The sequence below is a fragment of the Taudactylus pleione genome, unplaced genomic scaffold (genome assembly GCF_031769625.1).
Source record: "Taudactylus pleione unplaced genomic scaffold, aTauple2 ptg000378l, whole genome shotgun sequence".
Classification (NCBI taxonomy): domain Eukaryota; kingdom Metazoa; phylum Chordata; class Amphibia; order Anura; family Myobatrachidae; genus Taudactylus; species Taudactylus pleione.
This window is the reverse complement of record NW_028284779.1, coordinates 4781706-4803601: the sequence shown is the minus strand read 5'-3', so window position 1 is coordinate 4803601 and position 21896 is coordinate 4781706. Positions and strand designations below refer to the sequence as shown.

At 43.7% G+C, this 21896-nt stretch overlaps 1 protein-coding gene across 1 annotated transcript in view; it reads right to left on the bottom strand.

Annotated features, from left to right (window-relative positions):
- Positions 1-21896, bottom strand: part of ZFAND3 (zinc finger AN1-type containing 3) — a 193899-nt gene that overhangs the window by 31479 nt on the left and 140524 nt on the right. The window contains exons 4-5 of the mRNA XM_088445363.1: positions 19874-19939; positions 4290-4454 (exon numbers count right to left, since the gene is read on the bottom strand). Coding sequence (XP_088301489.1) covers positions 4290-4454; positions 19874-19939 — 231 coding nt within the window. The remainder of the gene's footprint in view (positions 1-4289; positions 4455-19873; positions 19940-21896) is intronic.

The following is a 21896-nucleotide window of genomic DNA, read 5'->3' as shown; positions in this document are numbered from 1 at the left end:
ACCACTTGCGTATTATAGATACAGACATGGACGCGTTTGTTGATCCCCTTACAGCTCATTGAGACAAAGCTTCATTCCTCCTGAAAAATGGTGAAATTAAAATCTTTTGTCTCATGTACATAAATATACCTGCATGCCTTTGCTATGTCATAGAATGAAGCAAAGACGACTGTGAAAAGAGATACATTATTGCTTATTCTTCAAATATATTATCAGGTAGTTCCTCCTAAAGAAGCTGGAGGGATTAATTACATGTATTTACATATTTGTTCTTAAAAAAGTGCCCCCCAAAACGTTTTTTTCTCTTTCCCTCCTGCTTCTTTGGGAGGAACTACCTGATAATATTGTTCAGCTATTACCTTGGGATGCACCACCAACACAGTAATACTATACATATTAAAATACCTAAAATGTTGGTTCTATCTATATACACTTGATATAGGGAATAGTCTTGTGCAGGATGAACAACCCCCCATCCCCCATAGATATTCTAAAGCTGTCTGGTCAGATTGTAGGTACAGGTACCCCTTAGAAAAGAGAATATGTAATTGGATTATAATGATGTTTCAAATTCTTTGCTCTCTTGAATTAGCATCACACGTGTTCAATCTTCTAATCAGTCATTTAGAATATTTAAATGTAGAATAATAGTCACTATGGTATCATCATGTGCACCACATCGAGCATGGATCGGAGAAAGTAAAGGAGAGCGCTATCTGAGGAGAGATCAGAAAGCATGTATGATAAAGGTAAACGCTATAAGACCCTTGTCCAAGCAGCTTGCAGTTCATTTGACTACAGCTGAAAATATTATTAAGAAATTTAAGGTCCAAGGTAACTAACATACCTGGAGAGGAAAAATCGACCCCATATAAAACAGGATAGTGAGAATGGTAGAAAAAGGAAAAGTTCCAAACAGATGCAAGCTGAGCGGGAAGGTCAAGGTACGTCAGTGTCTGATCGCATCATCCAACACTTTGTAAGCAACATTTGGCTCCATAGAAGACGACTCAGGAGGTCTCTACTTTCGAAAAAACAAAGATTGGGTTGCTAAAATGTATACTGACAAGCCACAATGCTTCTGGGAGAAAGTCCTTTGGACAGATGAGTCAAAACTGGATCTTTTTGTGACATAAGCTCTATGTTCTCAGACCCCCCAAAAAATTAAGCTTTCAAAGAAAAAGACCACCATACCTACTGTGGCACATGGAGGAGGCCCGGTTATGTTTGGGGGATGCTTAGCTGCGTCTGGCATGGGTTGCCTTGAATCTGTGAGGGCCCTATGAAATTTTCATGACTATCAAGGCATTCTGGAGCGAAACATACTGCCCAGTGTCAGAATGCTCTGTCTCAGTCATGGCTCCTCCATCAGGATAATGACCCAAACCATACAGCTAAAAGCTCCCAATAATGGATAAGAACAAAACACTGGACTATTCTGAAGTAGCCTTCTATAAGCGCTGATCTGAATCCTATCCAACATCTATGGAAAGAGCTGAAACGTGGAGTCTGGAGAAGGCACCTGTCAAACACGTGACAGCTGGAGCAGTTTGTCAGTGCCAGGTACCCGATGGAGCAATTCAAATGTTGCTCTGCTCAGGCACGGACATCCACCCAGCATTTCTGCTTATCCCCTCCTGAGGAGGAGAGGAGAAATGTGCGATAAGTCCTGGTTTTGGGCGCCCTAACTAGGACTTTAGACAGGTTTAGCCATGATACATGGCTGAACCCGATCTAATTTGGCACGATAATTAACGGGCGCCCCAAAACAATTGAATTAGAGCGGCTTGAAAAAAAACTGAATCGCCCCCAAAGAGTGGGACAAACTACCTGTCGACAGGTGCAGAAGTCTCCTTGAGAACTACAGAAAACACTTGTTTGCCTCTAAAGGTTGAGCACCAAAAATTAGGTTAAGGGTCCCATCATTTGTAAAAAAGCCATTTTCATTTTTATCATTTAAAATATTCTGTTCGATGAAAAACTCAAAAAGAAGACAGTAATGTCCCTTGGTTGACGCACTATCAGGATATATGATTAAAATTTAACTTTTATTAAACAATCTTTAAAATATGTGTAAATAGTATTCTCTCTAGTGAAATATAAAATGTAAAAAACCGTCCTGATGGTTTTTTAAATTTTATTTTACATTCCTTTCCCTTTATTCTTACTAGTTCGATGAAAAACAAATGCAAAAAGTCTGATTTCTATTAAATATGGAATAAATAATAATAAACGGCAATTACTTTTGTCACTTTCAAGTTTTTTCAGATGCAGGGCGCAGGCCAATAATTCCAAGGAACGTAGATACCTGATAAATCTATCGTACAATCATTATTCTGTAGTATACAATAATGTGTCACATGGACTTGTTGGTTATAATGATTGGGTGATATCGGGATTACCACCCACTGGAGGTCCCCATGGGAAAATTTTTCACCATCAGGACCTGGGCACTAGCATTACACCATCAGGACCTGGGCACTAGCATTACACTATCAGGACCTGGGCACTAGCATTACACCATCAGGACCTGGGAACTGGCATTACACCATCAGGACCTGGGCACTGGCATTACACCATCAGGACCTGGGCACTAGCATTACACCATCAGCACCTGTGTGCTAGCGTTACACCATCAGAACCTGGGCACTAGCATTACACCATCAGGACCTGGGCACTAGCATTACACCATCAGAACCTGGGAGCTGGCATTACACCATCAGAACCTGGGCACTAGCATAACACCATCAGAACCTGGGCATTAGCATTACACCATCAGAACCTGGGAGCTGGCATTACACCATCAGAACCTGGGCACTAGCATAACACCATCAGAACCTGGGCATTAGCATTACACCATCAGGACCTGGGCGCTGGCATTACACCATCAGGACCTGGGCGCTGGCATTACACCGGGTGTGGTATAAGAGATAGACAGTAATTAGTTATACAATGTCTAGAGAGACACCAGATGTTAGACAGTCAATAGTTAGACAGGGAAAAACGTTTGACACAGACAAAAGTCAGACACTAAAGTTAGACATGTAAAAAGTTTGACAGGAACAAAAGGTCGACATGAAAATGATCAACACAAAAATGGTCGACTTTTTTTTCTTTAAGCCCTAATCTTCACCCTAACCCTCCCCTTGGTGCCTAACCCTAACCATCTGGGTAAGTGCCTAACCCTAATAAAAAAAATAATAAAATGTGTCGACCATTTTTCTGTCGATAATTTTCACATCGACCTTTTGACCCTGTCGAACTTTACTTTAGTGTGTATGACTTTTTTTCGTGTCCAACTTTTATCCTTGTCTAACTATTGACTGTCTAACATCTGGTGCCTATCTAGACATTGTCTAACTAATTACTGTCTATCTATAGTCGGGAACCCCATTACACCATCAGGACCTGGGCACTAGCATTACACTATCAGGACCTGGGCGCTGCCATTATACATCACTGGGGCTTGAAGACTCTGTGTACATAATGTTACACGTGGACTTATCTCTCTTTATTATCTTGTTACAGCTTTACGGAACAATGATCCCTTCTCATTACCTCTGGGACATCAGAGTCACACTGCACAGCAGCTCTAGGTAACACCCCCCCAATCTGTAACCAAACCACACCCTGGGCCTGATTCAGATCCGGACGCTATTTGCGCTCGCTCGTTCAGAAAAAGGGGCCGGATATTTAAATTGAGCGCTCGCTCTTTGCGGTCTGTTGACGCCTCTATGTCTGAGCGAGCGAACGAAACATGCGCTCGCTATTTTGTAAAGACGCCACCTGGCCGCTCGCATCCTACGTCATCTCCGCTATTTATTTGATTAATCAAGTACATCGAAAGGCGTCTGACTGCTTGCAGTGCTTGTGGTTGGATTTTCCTACCGCAATCATGTGAACAGTTCAGGCTAAGAGACAACCAAGTGACGTGGGCAATGACGCTGCTTTGTTAATTATGCACACCCTTAAAACGCCCGTTTTGACCGTTTGGCACGCCTGCGTTCGGATCACCACTCCCCGTTTTCAAGCACCTTCCCCTGTTACCACCCACAAACGCCTCAGTCTGTCACTCAAATTAGCAGGCACTCGCTATTTTGCGAGCGCTCGATTTCCGACCGCAATGACTGGTTGGCGCATGCGCATTACGACCCATACGCATATGTGCGAACATCGCTCGGAGCGAACGAGCGGCCGCTTACGAGCGGCTCTGAATCAGGCCCTCTGTCCCTTCCTTTCATTCTGTGGGTTGTGGTTATTCGCTCTCCACCTGACGTTCTGACACTCACCACAGCGACACGACCCCAACTCCTGTTGTACCAACTCCAGTTTTATTTGGCAGCGGAAACAGCGGCGGCGGCTCTTCTGTTTGGAGCGGCTACTGTCGGGCCCTTCCCCGCTGTCTAGTAGTCGAGGTCGTTTAATAGGCGAAGCGTCATCTTCTGACTGGGAATCTGGAACAAAAAAAAACCCCAGTGATTATTTTGTGAGGTAATATAACTGGAGATCATTCCTTCAACTTACAGTACCAGCCTTTCCTAAGTGTTATACGCCGGATTGCTTATGGTTTGTGAACTGCAGAGTTTACAGAAAGGTGAAGAAATAAAATTAATTAGATCACTTACTGGAGTACCTGGTGGCAGACATTTTGTGGGCTGTGGCGATATTCATGAGAATGCAGCCTATCCTGTCACTAGAAGCCGCTGACCTCACTGACGGTACAGCCTATCATTGTAATGGGGAAACAGTGACATCACCAAGAACGCAGCCTATCAGTGCATTAGGGTCCAGTGACATCACTAAAATCGCAGCCTATCACTCTTACAAACATTGCTACATCCCACCACACAGCATAAAACACACATATACCAGTCAGACCCTATAAAAATAAGGGGATAAGAAGAACCCCAGTTCTTCAGGACACAGCCTCCCTGCATTATAACGTACAGGCAGACTCCATCCTCATAAATGCAATCATGGCACTGTATTTCTTCCTCCTCCCTTTCTGTGAAAACAAACAATGCAATGTCCTCATCGGATGGGGGCTCTGAATCTTATTTACCATTCCTCTATTATCCTCTGGTGCTTCTGTTTCATGATGTACGAGTCTCATGTCAGCAATCAGCTGGCAATATCCTGAGCGCAGAGAGTACGCGGAGAACAAAGCACAGTGTGGTGCTCGCTGTGTTCATAAAGAAAGTCCTCGGAACCTGCCTCGTACACGGCACTCCTGCCGATGCGTGTGAAGGACAAACGCACATACATGACTACATCTCAGAGGGCTTACTAACATTAACAAGCGCTCTCGCTATCCCAGCCCCTGAAGATAGAACGAACATGTATACCGGTATATATACGGAGTTACTTAAATTAGGATTTAATTTCTGATTTGTAAAACAACAAGATCGGCCCTGAAGTCTACACACCACAGGAGGACCGCCATCGGATTATTATCTAGTGCTTTCACTGAAATAAAGAGATAATATAAAAACATTGACTTATCACAACCAAACTGTACCAATAGAGAGTGTCACATCTATGCAGGACTATAGTGAGAGCAGAATAAACCCCCCCAAATATTCCATATCTGGTAAGTGGTCTATGATTCAATGTACACTACACCCAATCTCCTGTCCTTTATTCACAAGTCCCGTTACAGCTATGCTCCTCGTTCCATCCATCCGGCAAGGCCTCTGACAAATCTCCGCGGGGAAGATGTATTCGACCGTCTAAAGAGAACAGGTGAAGTTGCCCGTAGCTTATAGCTAGGGGCAGCATGACTGACGTATTGTTTAGCATTGCTGCCTCACAGCACCGGGGTCTTAGGTTCGATTCCCACCTAGGCCCTAACAGTGTGTAGTTTTGTATGTTCTCCCAGTGTTTGGTTGAAGGAGCTCCTGTTGCTCCCATATTTGTAGATTAAGATGAACCCTAGTGCGTATGTGTGCGAGTTATACATGTGGTAGGGAATACAGATGACAAGATCTACTGAGGCAGGGAAAGATGCAAATGACCAAAATGTCCTCTGTAAAGTGCTGAGGAATATGCGCGTTATGTAAATAACTCTATAATAAATAGCAGCTATCATTTTATAGAATGTACTGAATAAATGACAGCTAGAAGTTGATTGGTTGCCATGGGCGACTTCTCCCAATAGTTCTCTTTAGTCTGCTGGGATCACAAGTTGCTATGTCGGTACTGCAGTAACTGGCCAATATGTGCGCAGCTCAGCATTGCACACACTGCTGAATTCCCTCTCTTATCTTTTGCAACCTCTCCTCACCAATGCCTCTAAGACTTTCCCCGTGCTGCACTCTTCTATGGAACTCCCCTACCTACCGCAATCAGACTCTCTCAGCTTTGTATCCATCTAATGCTTAAAGGACTATTCCCCCAATTCCAGAATATTTCTCAGATACACCTATCTACTTACCACCACTTGGGACCATTATTATTTATCAAGAGTAAGAAATGAATATTTCTCAGATACATCTATTTCCCACCACTTTCATGGGACCATTATTATTTACCAAGAGCAAGAAACATCCATCCTCCCATAGCATAGGAAAGACATCATAATCTTTTTTACATGGACACCCGATCAACAATACTACAGTTTCACAAAACAGAATGTTATGTTCAAATTTTTTTTAAACCCTAGTATGTTTTTATCTTTACATTTATTTATTAACGTTTTATTATGTGCTTGTAATATTTTTCCATTTTTGTATCACCTTAAGATTAAAAATGTACGGTTCTTTATTTACACCTCTTTTAGTGACGTTAACAATCCAGACAACACATAATTGCTACAAGTACACATTCCGCAGGGGACAATTCATATGACTGTATAAAATGCTAACGTCAAACTAAAAGACCTGGAATACATTAACTTTTCCCCTTGTTCCAGACAAACACCATTGCACACACACACATACAGGACAGCATCAGGACTGGTAAGCTCCAGATACAGCCCTGAATCTCTGAGGGTCACTGTTGGTCCACCATACAGGATGAATCCCCGCTAGCCAGTAGATGGTGATCAACAGTTCCACATCTTCGATATGGCGATACCCGACAAATCCCAGCATCTGTATTCAAAGCATACTCATTAACGAGATGAGAAGTCTGAAGTGGGAGCGCTTGAGATGTTGCTATGGCAAGTCAAGAGCCCGCTGACCCCACAATGAATCTAATTATGTTTTTCCCAGAAAAAGACAAAGCATGTTTATTTAGCGCTGCGAATAGAAAACTTTTTGCATGGTGTACATGAGTTCCCCACCCTAACAAGCTCTCGCATTAACAGCTTGTTGTCTGTGCTCCAGTCACAGACTGGGGAACGGTTCTGTTGGTTAGTGGAGGCAGGCACAGAGGTGGGCATTCTGCGTGGACAGCTGACCATTCACTAGGTGCTATTTAAATAAAAGATGATAATTAGAACATTGAAAGGTAGCAGTCGCTGTTTAGGTTTGTTCCTGCACTTTCTGATACACATTAGTACATTATACAGCACAGATCATAGCAGACAGAAGGACCAGAGGTGCAGTCTGCACACATACAGCGTAACCTGATAGAACAAACCACGTAACATTTAACATGACACTCAACTCCAAGATTACCCGAAATGTATATAAACCATCTTCATAGACTGTATCCGCCCCTGTCCGCCACACGCCTCATCACTAATTCATGGTTACATTCATGCAATCCTTTTCTTAGATTTAACACACTGGTCAGAGTTGTAAATCTACGATTGGATTCGTTTGTTTCTCCATCTGATGGGGTCTGTGCGTCCTGTACAAGAACGTACCCTGGATCCTGAATCCTTGCAATAAACGGCAGAAGGCAACTAAACATCCCGAAATAAAGCAAATAATTTTACAAGTGACAAAACACTTTAGAGACACATTGCCTGATACACGGTAGTTTGGCTGCTTTACATTCTGTTAAATGTGCATTTTTTTCCAGCTCAATCCACTTTCTACCCATCATCTGGAATCATTGTGTGTGAACAGTATAATAGTTATACCTACACACAATGAAGGTACAGTAGCAGCTTTGCTTATTAATGAAACTAGTGACATCACTGAAACACGAGGCATTGTAAAACAGACCCTATCACCAGAGGACAAAGAAACAAACATACACAGTAACAAAGACCACACAAAGCTACTTGGCTGCAGCAATCAATGAGCTTTCTCCATAATTACACAGCGCACCTCACCTACGACATTCGGTGCATCGCGTTGGGAAGTTTAATGCTCAGAACTTTGATTGTGTGTCAGAGGTGTTTAATGAATCTCAATGGGGGACTTTTTATATCAGCCTCCTGTTTGTGAGCGGATTATTCATGTGCTAACAACTTGCTCAAGTAGCTGAAATGACAACCAACTACATCCTAAGAAGTTTTGTGCCTTCTGGATTGGCCCAGGATTTGAATGGTATGCGCCTTGGTTGTGTATTGGGCATTTATACTAATGACTGATCTCTATCACAGAGCAGTGAGGAACCTTTGTCCTGTGTATCAGAGACAGATTAACAATAAGGCAAATGGAGATACAAGCTCTAGGCCTCCAGATAAAAATATACCCATCATCATTACCGCATGAGGATGACCAGCTGCCTAGCTGGCCACACAGTCACCTATACATCAAATACTGAAATTGCATCTTTGATCACAGTTATAAGGTTGCAAAATAAACCACTGCGTAGGGAGGCACTAGAAACGGGGCTCAATAGAAAGGTTATTTCAACTAAATCAATGCTAGTCATCATCTTAATGAAAATTCTCTTTAAAGTCCGCTTGTAGATCAAACATTACTAAGAAACAGTGACAACAGCAGGGTAATGGCTTCTGGATACTTGGAAGCTACATTCTCAAAAGGCCCATACAGATGTGTCCTCATACAGTACATCTAGCCACCTTGCGCGCTCAACAGCCCTTCTAGTCTTCTGTAGCACCGAGCGTCTTTTTGTGCGACTTTTTACCTTCAAATGTGTCTTATGCGCGTTGCAAATAGTTAGCACAAAGCAGCATCTGCTGATTAAAATGATATGCAGCATGCCTATTATTCTGTGAGCGACTGCGGGTGTATCTGCATACAAAATGCTACATCACAATGCCAGCGGCTGTAACACTGTAAAGTAGCGTTTTGTATGTAGATACACCCGCAGTCGCACACAGGACATAGGCATGCTGCACATCATTTTAATCAGCAGAAGCTGCTTGTGCTAAATATTCGCATTGCTGTGCGTGTAAGACGCATTTGAAGGTAAAAAGTTGCACGAAGAGACACTCGGCGCTACCGAGTCACACAGAGCTCCCGCGTTTTGTGTAGCGCACGGAGGATAGATGTATGTGGACACATCTGTAGTTACCCTATTTTACAGACAGTAGCAGGTCCCAAAGACTTGTCCATCTAAATGTCCTTATGCACAATAAAATCTTTGTGTTCCATTATACGTTACTGTAGATCAGTACTTCTAAAAAGTATATTATAACAATGTCCTGCAAATACGATATGATGGGAAGGGTCGTGCTCCAGGGTGCCACCCACAAAACGCAATCCGCCACGACCCTGTAAGTAGGCAGGCGGCAGTAAGTGTCGGCATAAAATATAAATAAACCATACTCAGACAGAAAAAGCTCATAGATAGCAGCCACAACATGGAAAGCTGTGTGTAACTAACGAGCTCCGATCTCGCACACAGAAAAGTATTTTCACTTTGTTTTAATTCAGTCACATTAACATCTGCCTATAAAATGCATTTTACAAGTCACTCTTATTACGAGAAATAAACAAAAATCTGGAGTCAGAGAGATGTAAATTAGCATTTCTAAGCGTTAAGAGCATCTGGCGGTCTTCATTTCGCACTCCGCTCCGGTGACTTGGTGTTCTGAGCAGACTCCGATATTTGGTAATGTGGGCAGAAAATGGATTACTATGGCGTTTCCCTGCTACAGCATCCAACACAACACTCAGATAAAAGCGTGAGGACATTGCATGCTCATACACTGCTCATCTAGTGCACAGAATCACAGGCCAGACATAATCAAGTCATACAGTGCATCCGGAAAGTATTTGCAGCGCTTCCCTTTTTCCACGTCTTATGTTACAGCCTTATTCCAAAATGGAATAAATTCATGTTTGTCCTCAAAATTCTACACACAATATCCCCCATAATGATGTGTAAAGTTTTTTTGGAGATTTTTGCAAATTTAATAAAAAAAAACCCAAATACTAAGAAATCACATGTACATAAGTTTTCCTAGCTTTTGCTCAATACTTTGTTGATGCACCTTTGGCAGCAATTACAGCCTGAAGTCTTTTTGAATATGATGCCACAAGCTTCGCACACCTATCTTTGAGCAGTTCTGCCCATTCCTCTTTGCAGCACCTCTCAAGCTCCATCAGGTTGGATGGGAAGCGTCGGTGCACAGCCATTTTCAGATCTCTCCAGAGATGTTCAAACGGATTCAAGTCTGGGCTCTGGCTGGGCCACTCAAGGACATTCACAGAGTTGTCCTGAAGCCACTCCTTTGATATCTTGGCTGTGTGATTAGGGTCGTTGCCCTGCTGAAAGATGAATAGTCGCCCCAGCCTGAGGTTAAGAGCGCTCTGGAGCAGGTTTTCATCCAGGATGTCTCTGTACATTGCTGCATTCATCTCTCCCTCTATCCTGACTAGTCTCCCAGTTCCTGCCGCTGAAAAATATCCCCACAGCATGAAGCTGCCACCACCATGCTGCACTGTAGGGATGGTATTGGCCTGGTGATGAGCGGTGCCTGGTTTCCTCCAAACAGAACGCCTGGCACTGACGCCAAAAAATTAAATCTTTGTCTCATCAGACCAGAGAATTTCATTTCTCATGGTCTGAGAATCCTTCAGGTGCATTTTGGCAAACTCCAGACGGGCTGCCATGTGCTTTTTACTAAGGAGTGGCCACTCTAATATACAGGCCTGATTGGTGGATTGCTGCAGTGATGGTTGTCCTTCTGGAAGGTTCTCCTCTCTCCACAGAGGAATGCTGTAGCTCTGACAGAGTGACCATGGGGTTCTTGGTCACCTCCTTGGCTAGGGCTCTCCTCCCCCGATCGCTCAGTTTAGACGGTCGGCCAACTCTAGGAAGAGTCCTGGTGGTCCCGATCTTCTTCCATTTACGGATGATGGAGGCCACTGTTCTCATAGGGACCTTCAAAAGCAGCAGATATTTTTCTGTACCCTTCCCCAGATTTGTGCCTCGAGACAATCCAGTCTCGGAGGTCTACAGACAATTCCTTGAACTTCATGCTTGGTTTGTGCTCTGACATGCACTATCAAGTGTGGGACCTTATATAGACAGGTGTATGCCTTTCAAAATCATGTCCAATCAACTGAATTTACCACAGGTGGACTCCAATTAAGCTGTAGGAACATCTCAAGGATGATCAGTGGAAACAGGAAGCACCTGAGCGCAATTTTGAGCTTAATGGCAAAAGCTGTGAATACTTATGTACTTGTGATTTCTTAGTTTTTTTGTTTTTTTTTTATTAAATTTGCAAGAATCTCAAAAACATTGTCATTATGGGGTATTGTGTGTAGAATTTTGAAGACAAAAATTAATTTATTCCATTTTGGAATAAGGCTGTAACATAACAAAATGCCTTTATATGTCTGCAATCAGAACAGCAGTAGCGTATCAGTATAGTATATCGTGTTTATCTAAACCTCCCGCTATGTTGCGTCATCTAATGGCTCCACTTATACCCAGAGTGACCCAGCCAGCAGCAATACCCACCTGGGGGGAGGGGGGGCAGCTTTAGAAGATGAACTTGTGGAATTGCCATTTCATTTGTTACCGGCACATCCATTAGGTTTTCACTTGCTAGGATTTTGTTTGGGAGATAAGATTTTTTTGGGGGGGATCTTAGTCTGCCAATGGGACCTTATAATCAGTCTTTTTATGGAGGCTAGTTTCACTTTGATGACTTCTTGTTTGTGGACCATTTTGGGTCAGGGAGCATTGCGCATGCTTCTCAACTCACTTTTCAGGAGAAGATTGAATATTTTAAAGAGTTCTTAAAAGTCCAACACCAGTTTCAAATTTTTGGGTACATAATCGGACACATTGCCAAAGGAATACGGACTGAAATGGAGAAACTGAAGTCTCGGATTCTGTCGTTTAGAATCAGGAATAGACCTCTTCGCTGGGGTTCCACTCTGTACTTTGGCTCTTGAATTCTGCCACAAGAGTTTTGTAGAGGGTAGAGCTGCTTTTTCCATCCGTGTCTGTGTTGTGTAAGTCACAGAGTGAGGTAGATGTACTCGAACGGGGAGTCCCGTGTGGTGTAATAAAATCCCAACAGTTGTACCCAATGTATAATTGCACCATGGAGCGATTTCATGGACCTTCGCGGACTGGTTGGTGTTGGAGCTGGCTTTTGAGGTGGCCAAGCAGCTGGGAGGGGAATCTGCCTCCGCTCAAGGCTTGTCACATGATGGTAGAGATGGAATTTTGGATGACCAATTGGCACAGAATTAAAAGTGCTGGTGAAAGTTCTTCTGGTCATAATTTTTCATTACAGAGAAGCGTTACTCGTGCAGATGCTAGAACCACAGACAGGACGGGGGCGGCATCACACGAGGGGCAGTTCAGCAAGAAGCACGCGCTTACAGTATGTCTTGCCAGGTTATTTTTATACACCATTCAAGACACAAAACACACAATAGTACATTACACTTAAATGACAAACAGACTGCAAAAAAATAAATAAATATTTTGAGTTTCCAGGAGTTAAATATAAATTACAGCGCCAGGTAAGGTCCTGGATGTGAAGAAGAATGAAGTACTGTACATAGTCGCCAATGGTTCCAACTCTCCAGGGACAGTGCCAGGATGCCAACACATGTTTATAGGCGGGTGATGGATTCATTTGTTTTTCGTGTCCCTAGCTTCCACCAAAAGTGGCCGGGAGCTATTCAATTGTTTTGGGAGCCCATCACTTATCGCGGATTTCTGTTTGAGCTGAAATCCGCCTAATGTCAGGCTTTTGGTCACCTTAACTACAGCACACCCGGCTTTGGGTGCCTTAACTGGCAACTTTGCATGGGCGAAGCAGCTTTACGCTGATAATCTCAAGCATTTTGGGCGTGAGAACATCAATACCGGCGCGGGGCTAGTCGCACAGACAATTGAATAGCTTCCGTCACTTTAGATGGGAGCTATGGGTGCCCAAAAACAACTGAATCACCCCCTAAAAATGTGAATGTCCCTATTATTTTTCAATACTGACCAACTGTATGATCCTATATTTCGGTGCATCTGTCCCTATCTACTCTTCTTGCCTGCTTTACATGTAATATTTATGACAGGAAGTTCATTGCACATGTCACAACCAAATACAAAAGGCGGCCCTTTTAGGCGGCACGTAAGCGTATATTGCCTTATAGAAGACGTATCTTGTGGACCAAGAACAGGGTAGATACAAGATGCAAGAGGTGTAGGGAACTTGAGATACGTACAGCTCTACACAGGATCGAAAATTTCACTCTTTTTCCATACACTTTGAATTAATGTAAGCATCTTACTTCCACGGCCTGCACCGGCTCAGTGTCTGCCCTATCTGAGGTTTTTAAATAGTTAAATAAGATTTCTCAGAGTAGGGAATGAGATTTAGAAAGAATAAACCTTCAGCTGTCTCCGTCTTGTAAGGATATGTGTTTTAATAGCTCTTGAGGAGAAAGCACACTCAAGGTCTGTGTGGAGAATTCCCACTGGTCTGTAGATTGTAATTGCCAGCAGCAGCAGCAGCGACTGGGGGAGATTTGGTGCAGAGTGTTGGCAGACAGAACTCATCTCCTAGAGTCCAAAGTAAAGTCACTTGACCTTTCATTTTGTAAAACAAGACATAATTACCTGTGGAGATAAACAGGCTGTGCATGTACAGACTAAACCCTGTATTACAGAGGGGACACAGAATGCAAAACTGCTGCTGGAGACAGTGAAGTTATCAATGCCGGACGGGAAATGGCATCTTATTTTAAGGCAGGTTTACAAATTGGGTATTTTTATCTTGAAAGTCCTTGTTAAGTTCTTAGTATTTTAGGTATTTCCCTAGTTTCAGGTAAAATATAGCCCTAAATTATTAGGCTCCAGGTTTCTGCAAAATAGGTGATGTTACGGGGCAAAAAGGTAAAAAAAAAATCAGATCTTAAGGGGTCTATCCACTTGACGACTTTTTGAACGGTCCGACCAAAACCAGGAGGTTTGGGTCGGAACGTTCAGAAAGTCGTCTAATGGATAGTCGGCAAGGACCAGCAATGCGCGTGCACGCTGGGTCCTTGCCGACCCGACTACCTGTGGAACATGCTCGTCAACCTGACGACGATCGTCAGGTTCCACATGTTCACAGATGGGAGGTCGGTCTCCTGCACTGAATGACGTTCAGTGAACGCCGTTCAGTGCGGGCAATGCACCTAGGCGACCTGAAGGAGTCGTTCAGTTTTTCAGGTGCCCTAATGGATAGGCCCCCTTAAGAATGACTGTTCCCGACACAAGGCCATAAGGTGCATACACACGGTACGGATCTGTACCACCAACAACTGGAAAGATATCTTTCAGTGAGTCATCCTGCCACATCTCTGAACAGGGAAAAATTACAATATCGTCCAAGTTGACCTCCATGCATGGACAATAAAAGATCTCTTTATGGTGCGTGTGGGAACGCGCATCGTTGGTCGATTGTTCACTGCCTAAAATGAACGATATGAATGAAACGATATCGTTGAATGATATATCGTTCAGGAAAATCGTCTCGTGTGTATGCAGCATTAGACTGACCTTCGTCACTTTCACCACAGACTGGCCCACGGCACCTGCCTTGCAGACTTGCCCCCTCTCCACACCTGCCTTGCAGACTTGCCCCCTCTCCACACCTGACCCGCAGACTTGCCCCCCACCCACACACCTGCCCCGCTGACTTGGCCACCCCTGCACCTGCTCCGACAGACTTGGCCACCCCCCACCTGCTCCGACAGACTTGGCCACCCCCGCACCTGCCCCGACAGACTTGGCCATCCCGCACCTGCTCCGACAGACTTGGTCACCCCCGCACCTGCTCCGACAGACTTGGCCACCCCCGCACCTGCTCCGACAGACTTGGCCACCCCCGCACCTGCTCCGACAGACTTGGCCACCCCCCACCTGCCCCGACAGACTTGGCCACCCCGCACCTGCTCCGACAGACTTGGCCACCCCGCACCTGCCCCGACAGACTTGGCCACCCCGCACCTGCTCCGAAAGACTTGGCCACTCAGCACGTGCCCCGCAGACTGGTCTTGATACCTGTAAAAGATCCAGCATGATGCCTGTGAAACAAACTGCACCAATTTGGAGAGACGCCTGATGACCAGATTACCAGAGTTAGAGTGTAGTAGGTTAATAATTAAATCCGTTTGTAACTCTGGTCTGCTGCCCTCCACACGGATTAAGCCGTCGGTTCCCCATGGTGCTCCCAGTTTAGCCTTTGTAACGAGTCTGTATGACCCCCTTTCTTGTGTTTAGCTGAGGAGACCTCAGGTGCCTCCGTCTCATCCCTCCCAGCTGGTTACTGCACTTGCAGATCTGGGAGCCTCACAAGTGGGAAGATCATTTGCAAGCAATTAGTGATTTTCTCTCTGGGGATTAAACAAGTTTCTTGGAGGTCAGAGCAACAGGATTCCAGCATATCTGAGCTGTATGTAATGCGTCTAAATGGGCAGATTATTTACTGCTAAGACAGCGAGTAGCAGAAACAAATCTATATGCTGGATATACGATAAATAGTAGTTAATAGAAAACTAACTAACTAGACAGCTGGGCACATCTCTCACATACTGTACACATCTATATAAGGACAGTGTTACAGTACAGTATATAACATAACAGTACTATTCCACTGACTGTACACTGACAGATGAGTGGAGTCCTATCTCTCACATACACATTTATATAAGGACAGTGTTACAGTACAGTATAAGCGTAGTGGGATAGTGCAGTACTATTACACCCACTATACACTACCAGATGACTGGAGTATTCACTCACTCACATACATTTACATAAAGTGTTACAGTACAGTATATACATGTATCAGGATAACACAGTACTATTACACTCACTGTACACTGACAGATTGGAGTCCTCTATCACATACACATTTATATAAACACAGTGTTACAGTACAAGTATAACAGCACTATTACACTCACTGTACACTGACAGATGTTTGGCGTCATCCATCACATACACATTTATATAAGGACAGTTACAGTACAGTAGATACATGTAATAGTATAACAGTACTATTACACTCACTGTACACTGACAGAACAGTATATATGTAATGGGATAACATTGCACTGTTATACACACTGTATACATGTAAGAGATCACATTCTGCTTTCTGGCAGGAGTAAAAAAAACCCTGTTTGCTGAAATGAATGGCAGACAGTGGAAAAGATAATACAACTTATCTGTGCAATAGGCGGCGAGATGAGGCTGTAAAATCTCATTACCATATATCACCCTATCAGAGAGCGCTGTCACCTCGGCTGTGTGCGGCCCGGCTACATCAGCACAAGTCCCGGCACTTCATCCTGTGTATAATTGCTGATGAGCGGTAATAAGGCCTCCATGCTTCAGCTCCTGTCCGCTACACTCCAGCGGACACCTATTAGGCAATAACTTCTATTTACCGTCACCTCTCTTCTATTACTGCAGCCTGGAGGTGAGCAGGGTATGAAGGGTGTAAGCAGCCCCCTTTTCAGACACTTTGAGGAAGGTCATGGCTGCTGACACTGGAGGACGTGGACTCAAGAGAAGGATAATACACAGGGTCATGCGACGAGAAGCTCTATTAGGCACAGAATTCATCACCGGCTGTTGGAGGTAAAACCCTATACAGTGGGTTCAACTACAGAATTTCCTTTTTGGTGCCCTCTTTTTTTTTTATAAGACAATATTGTCTAAAACTTAACTTTTAATTAGATTTGTATTTAAATAGTAATAAGGTGAAAAGATTGTAATATAGGACATCCATGCAGACAATTTAAACAAATGTATCGCTGCAGTGGTCTTCTCCTATTTAGGAGAGTATATTCAAGATGATATCTCGCATAAAATAAATATTTGTTAAAATTATTTGAGTTTTAACTCTGGCTCAAATAATATAGTAATCCTTTTGGTATAGCTGCAATTATTTATTTTGAAAAGAAATCTTCACAGCTTCCAAAATATTTCAGTTGTTGCATTTACCAAATATCGGGATATTGTAGAACACCAAGTGAAATAACTAACAAATATTCCAAATACAGATTGTATCATATGTTTGTATTTTATAAAGTCAAACCACCATGTACCAGGTTTGTTTATTTGTTCCAATCGTTAGTTCTATGACTAGACACAGCAATCTGTATATAGGGTAAGTTATTTACTGCGAGAGACACTCCTCAATAAATTAACCCATGCATATTCCTTGTTGGTTCCCCAAATACTTATCAGGCGTACCAATAAATTCATTATATTCAATTCTCAGAATTGGTAATCCACTCTCAAAATAAATAATCTCTTTCTATAATACTTGTTAAGATTTCATGAAAAATCTGCTCTGCATAATATTTCCCTGGTCTCATATTGACAAGAGCCACATACATAAATATGCCTTGTGAATGTCTTCTATCATATGACATGCATGTGACAGATCCCTACCCCAAATGATACATATGTAAGCATTAAAACCTTCACTTGAGTATTTATGCATTAAATATGTTGCAATCACTATGCAATGTGAGGCATAATATGCAGTTGGTATAAAGTCATTGATAGCATATATTTTAAGACCGGTAGAGTAAAGAATAATAAATCAGTAAAGTATTCTGACCTATTGGACGAAGATCCCTCACCTCTGTCTCTGTTTACCTGTTGGTATTGGAGAGCGAGACCCCCTGAGTACAGAACAGAAGCAAGGAAATGAGCACCGGCTTGTACTGTCCTTGCAGTCTCCGGTTACCCCCTGCTGTGACAGCACATTGCAGGCTGGACACGCCGGAGGTCGCTGGATGAGAGAGCTGGCAGAAGTACCTGTAATTCTTAGGAGAGCACAGCATGGTGGGAGAGGTGTGCGGGAGTGTAGTCCCGATGTGCAGCCTTCTGGTGCGGTCGGAAGCCGGGTCACGTGGGCGCCATTCAGAGACCCGGGAGTCCGGCCCTTACTGATGACGCGCGTTTCACTTAGGAGCTTGTTCACATGGGAGCCGGTAATATATGGAGGTAAAAACCCACCTGCTTTATACCCCACAGACCATTATCAATGTCATCTAAAGGATAAAGATGTAAGATACAGTATATTCAACCTGTTTAATATTCCTCATACATGGAGGGTCCCAATATTGAAAACACCCCTAAGCTATACTCAGATCTGCCCATATGGACACAAGAAATGACAGTTTCTCGCCTGAAGAGCATACGATCTACTCTCTGTAGCCAGCAGAGCGCTCGGCAGCTCACAACTAAACTAACTATGGGCAGGCACACAAATATATTTTTCAGGGCAACGTATACAGAGAAAGCAAAATTGGATTCATGTTATTAAAGGAACCCAAATTCACATACATAATGTATGGCGGGAACTCTGGGGGTCATTCAGACCCGCTCGCAAGCGGGTCGATGGTGCCGAATAGCACATGCGCACGACGGAGGGAGCTCCGTCGTGGGCATGCGCGAGACCCGAATAACGACGGCCAAGCCGTCATTATGGTCTCGCACCAAAGGGGGCGTGCTGTCGATGTTGATTGACAGCACGCCCCCATTGGTGGCGTGCCGGGGGCGTGGCTGCCAGACGGAGGCGTTCCCATGGCAACGCCTACCGTCTGAAGCCGGCCCCACTGACATCAGTAGTGATGGCAGTGGGAGTGATTTTGGCTCTGATAGAGCCAAAATCACTCCAGGGCTTGCGGCAGCGAGACCCTACCACAGGGTCTCCGTCGCAAGCCCGATGGTTGCGATGGTCTTGAGCATCATCATGGACGCTCGCTATAGCTGTGGGTGGTCACCCACAGCTATTCGAGCGTCCAAGAGGCCGCTCCATTTTCATGTAGGAGGGCCCTGATTCAGAGCGAGCGCTCTGGTCAGAGCGTCCGGCTCTGAATCAGGCCCTCTGTCCCATCTACTTGCACCACATATAAAAAGACAAGAGGGGAGTTTCCGCCTCCGATCAGTACCAGAATCTGCTTCTCGATAGTGTGAGGCAGCATAATACCATGTACGTGTCCCTAGAAGTTACAGATTAGCGGCCAGGGCAGAAGCAACAAATCAGGTGAGAGAATCTATCAGCGGCTCATTGACCTGTGGTACAGCGATCTCAGCTAGTGAACAGATCACTCTCACTGTGGCTCACACGGGTGACTCCTTTAGCCAAACACAGAGAAGAGAAGGGATAAATCATGAGACAGGTCTATAATAAGGAAATCTTCCCGGGGTTCCATCGATGTACAACAGAAGAGTAAGAGGACGGAACATTGGACAACTACAGGAATAACAATGACTGAGTGCATCCCTTTACAGGGAGGTTCTATTTCCTGACCATTAGAGATTCTGGCACAGACAGATCAGAAGGGATTATAGAGATTTGTCTCTATTTATGGATCAGATTTGGCAGAATATGTAGGTCTCAATCTACTGCCTGCCTTGTGGACACCACACTAGAAATGACGCTATGATTGGAACAGGTTTGCGCACACACACACCCCACTAGATTTCTCAACACAAGTTATATATAGTCCATTACTTCACTATTTAGACTTCTCACACTGCTGTGCATTCATTGCTCTGCGTCCGATAGCCTTCCACCGCTTACCTGAGTCGCAGGATCTTTTGGTTGGCGTGGCTAGCGAGACGTGAGCTGTATCTGTGCAGGGCCCACCTGGAAACCAGAGATAAAACAATCATTGATGATACAAGAGCTAAAGCTTCTATACATAAAACAGGCATCTACCAGGGTTAGGGTGTAGGAAAGATATAGGGGGTCTATTTACTAAGCAGTGTTAAGGCACACATCCACTAGACGATAAAAATGAACGATTGAACGATAATGATATCGTTATCGTTCATTTATCGTTTACAAATCGTTTGTTGAAATGTCGTAAACGATAAACGATGCGCGCTCCCGTTCGCCGTTTACGGCATCGTGCTGGTTTTACATCCAATTTATCGTTCTCGTATCGTTCAAAAATCGTTTGCAAAACGTTAAGACTGAAAGATAAAATTTGAAGGGAAAAATCAAGGGAATATCGTTTAAGATATTGGACAGGGGCAGATCGTCTAGTGGATGTGTGCCTTTAAGAGACAGAGTGAAAAGTGATAAGGTGCCAGCCAATCCGCTCCCGACTGTCATTTTTCAAACACAGCCTGTGATATGACAGTTGGGAGCTGATTGGCTGGCACCTTATCACTTTTCACTCTGTCTCCTAACACTGCTTAGTAAATTTACCCCATAATATTTACATACACGCACAATATCACTTGTAGTACAGGTCAGCTAGTATATTAAGACAAGGTTCCTTATCAGTTTAAAGTGTAATGATTTATGTCCACTTTGCCTCCTGGTAATGACCACCAGTTACCTGAAGCTTTGAGCCGCAGCGCACAAATGATCAGACCGCTGTAGTTTAAGGAGCAGGATCCCTCTATCTAGTCCATGACTAAACCCATGACTAGAAGGGGAAAAAGCATAAAGGTGGGTTTACAGAATCATTAAAATGACAGAACAAGTGTTAGTGATAAATAATCCAATATTTGGACTCTGAAATAGGGAATAAACCAGCCCTGTGTGACTGGATTGTTTTGTCATTGTCTGCCTTACTTTTGGTAAAACCTTCTGCAACTTAACCTCCAAACGACTGCATGTTGGTAAAATACATCAATCTCATGAGCAGAGCTGGTGCGATCTCTCACGCAGGAACTATACTGGAAGTGATAAATGTGAACGGAGACATAAAATGTAAGAAGGAGCGAGGACAATGTTTTGTGCCTACTCTGAACGCAGCGGAAGATGATCAGGCCACCAAAGCTCCTGAAATGAGAGAAATGCCAGATTTGTAATGCAAATTACCTAATGAAACAGCGGGGGAGAGCGCAGTTTATTTCTGGCGCGGAGACTGGCGTTTCTCATTATTTATGCTCCTGCTGTGAGATGTGCTGGGACTTCCCTAAAGATGAACTCACCTGAATTCTCCGGGCCGATCGCCCAGCCTCTGGGACAGATGCATTTACAGTATGTTCTAACAAATGGGGCTGCAACTGTTTTGGGGATCCTAATTATCCATATTCTATAACAATAAATAGCGCAGTGACCCAAAGAGAAAGTAACAGTAACACTCAGAAGAAATCTGTTGCACTATATTATTACATATGGCGAAGTTTCTACTGGAATATAACGCTTCTGTGAAACAACCCGACCTCTGACTCCTGGGATTAAGGTGACACCAATTCCTCCGTGGTCAGTGTGTGCATACACATCCATTTAAAAAAGTTATCTCCTATGATACTTATTAATGTTGTCGCCAGGTTGGTATGTTATATTCAGGGCGTAGATTTACTAAAGCTTCTAAAACAGATAAGTGGTGTTTCCCATAGCAACATATAAGATCACGTCTATCATTTTCTAGGATACAATGGAGAAATGATAGATAGCATAGGATTGGCTACTACGAACAAAACCTTCACTTACTGTATATGTTTAAGCAGCTTTAGTAAATCTTCCCCAAGGTCTCATTCAGGGATCCTGTACTGTATAGTCCGCTCATGTTGGACCACATAAAGACCTGATCTAGTAATACTGATATAAGAATAAACAGTGAAAGCCTCCTCTCAATGGTATG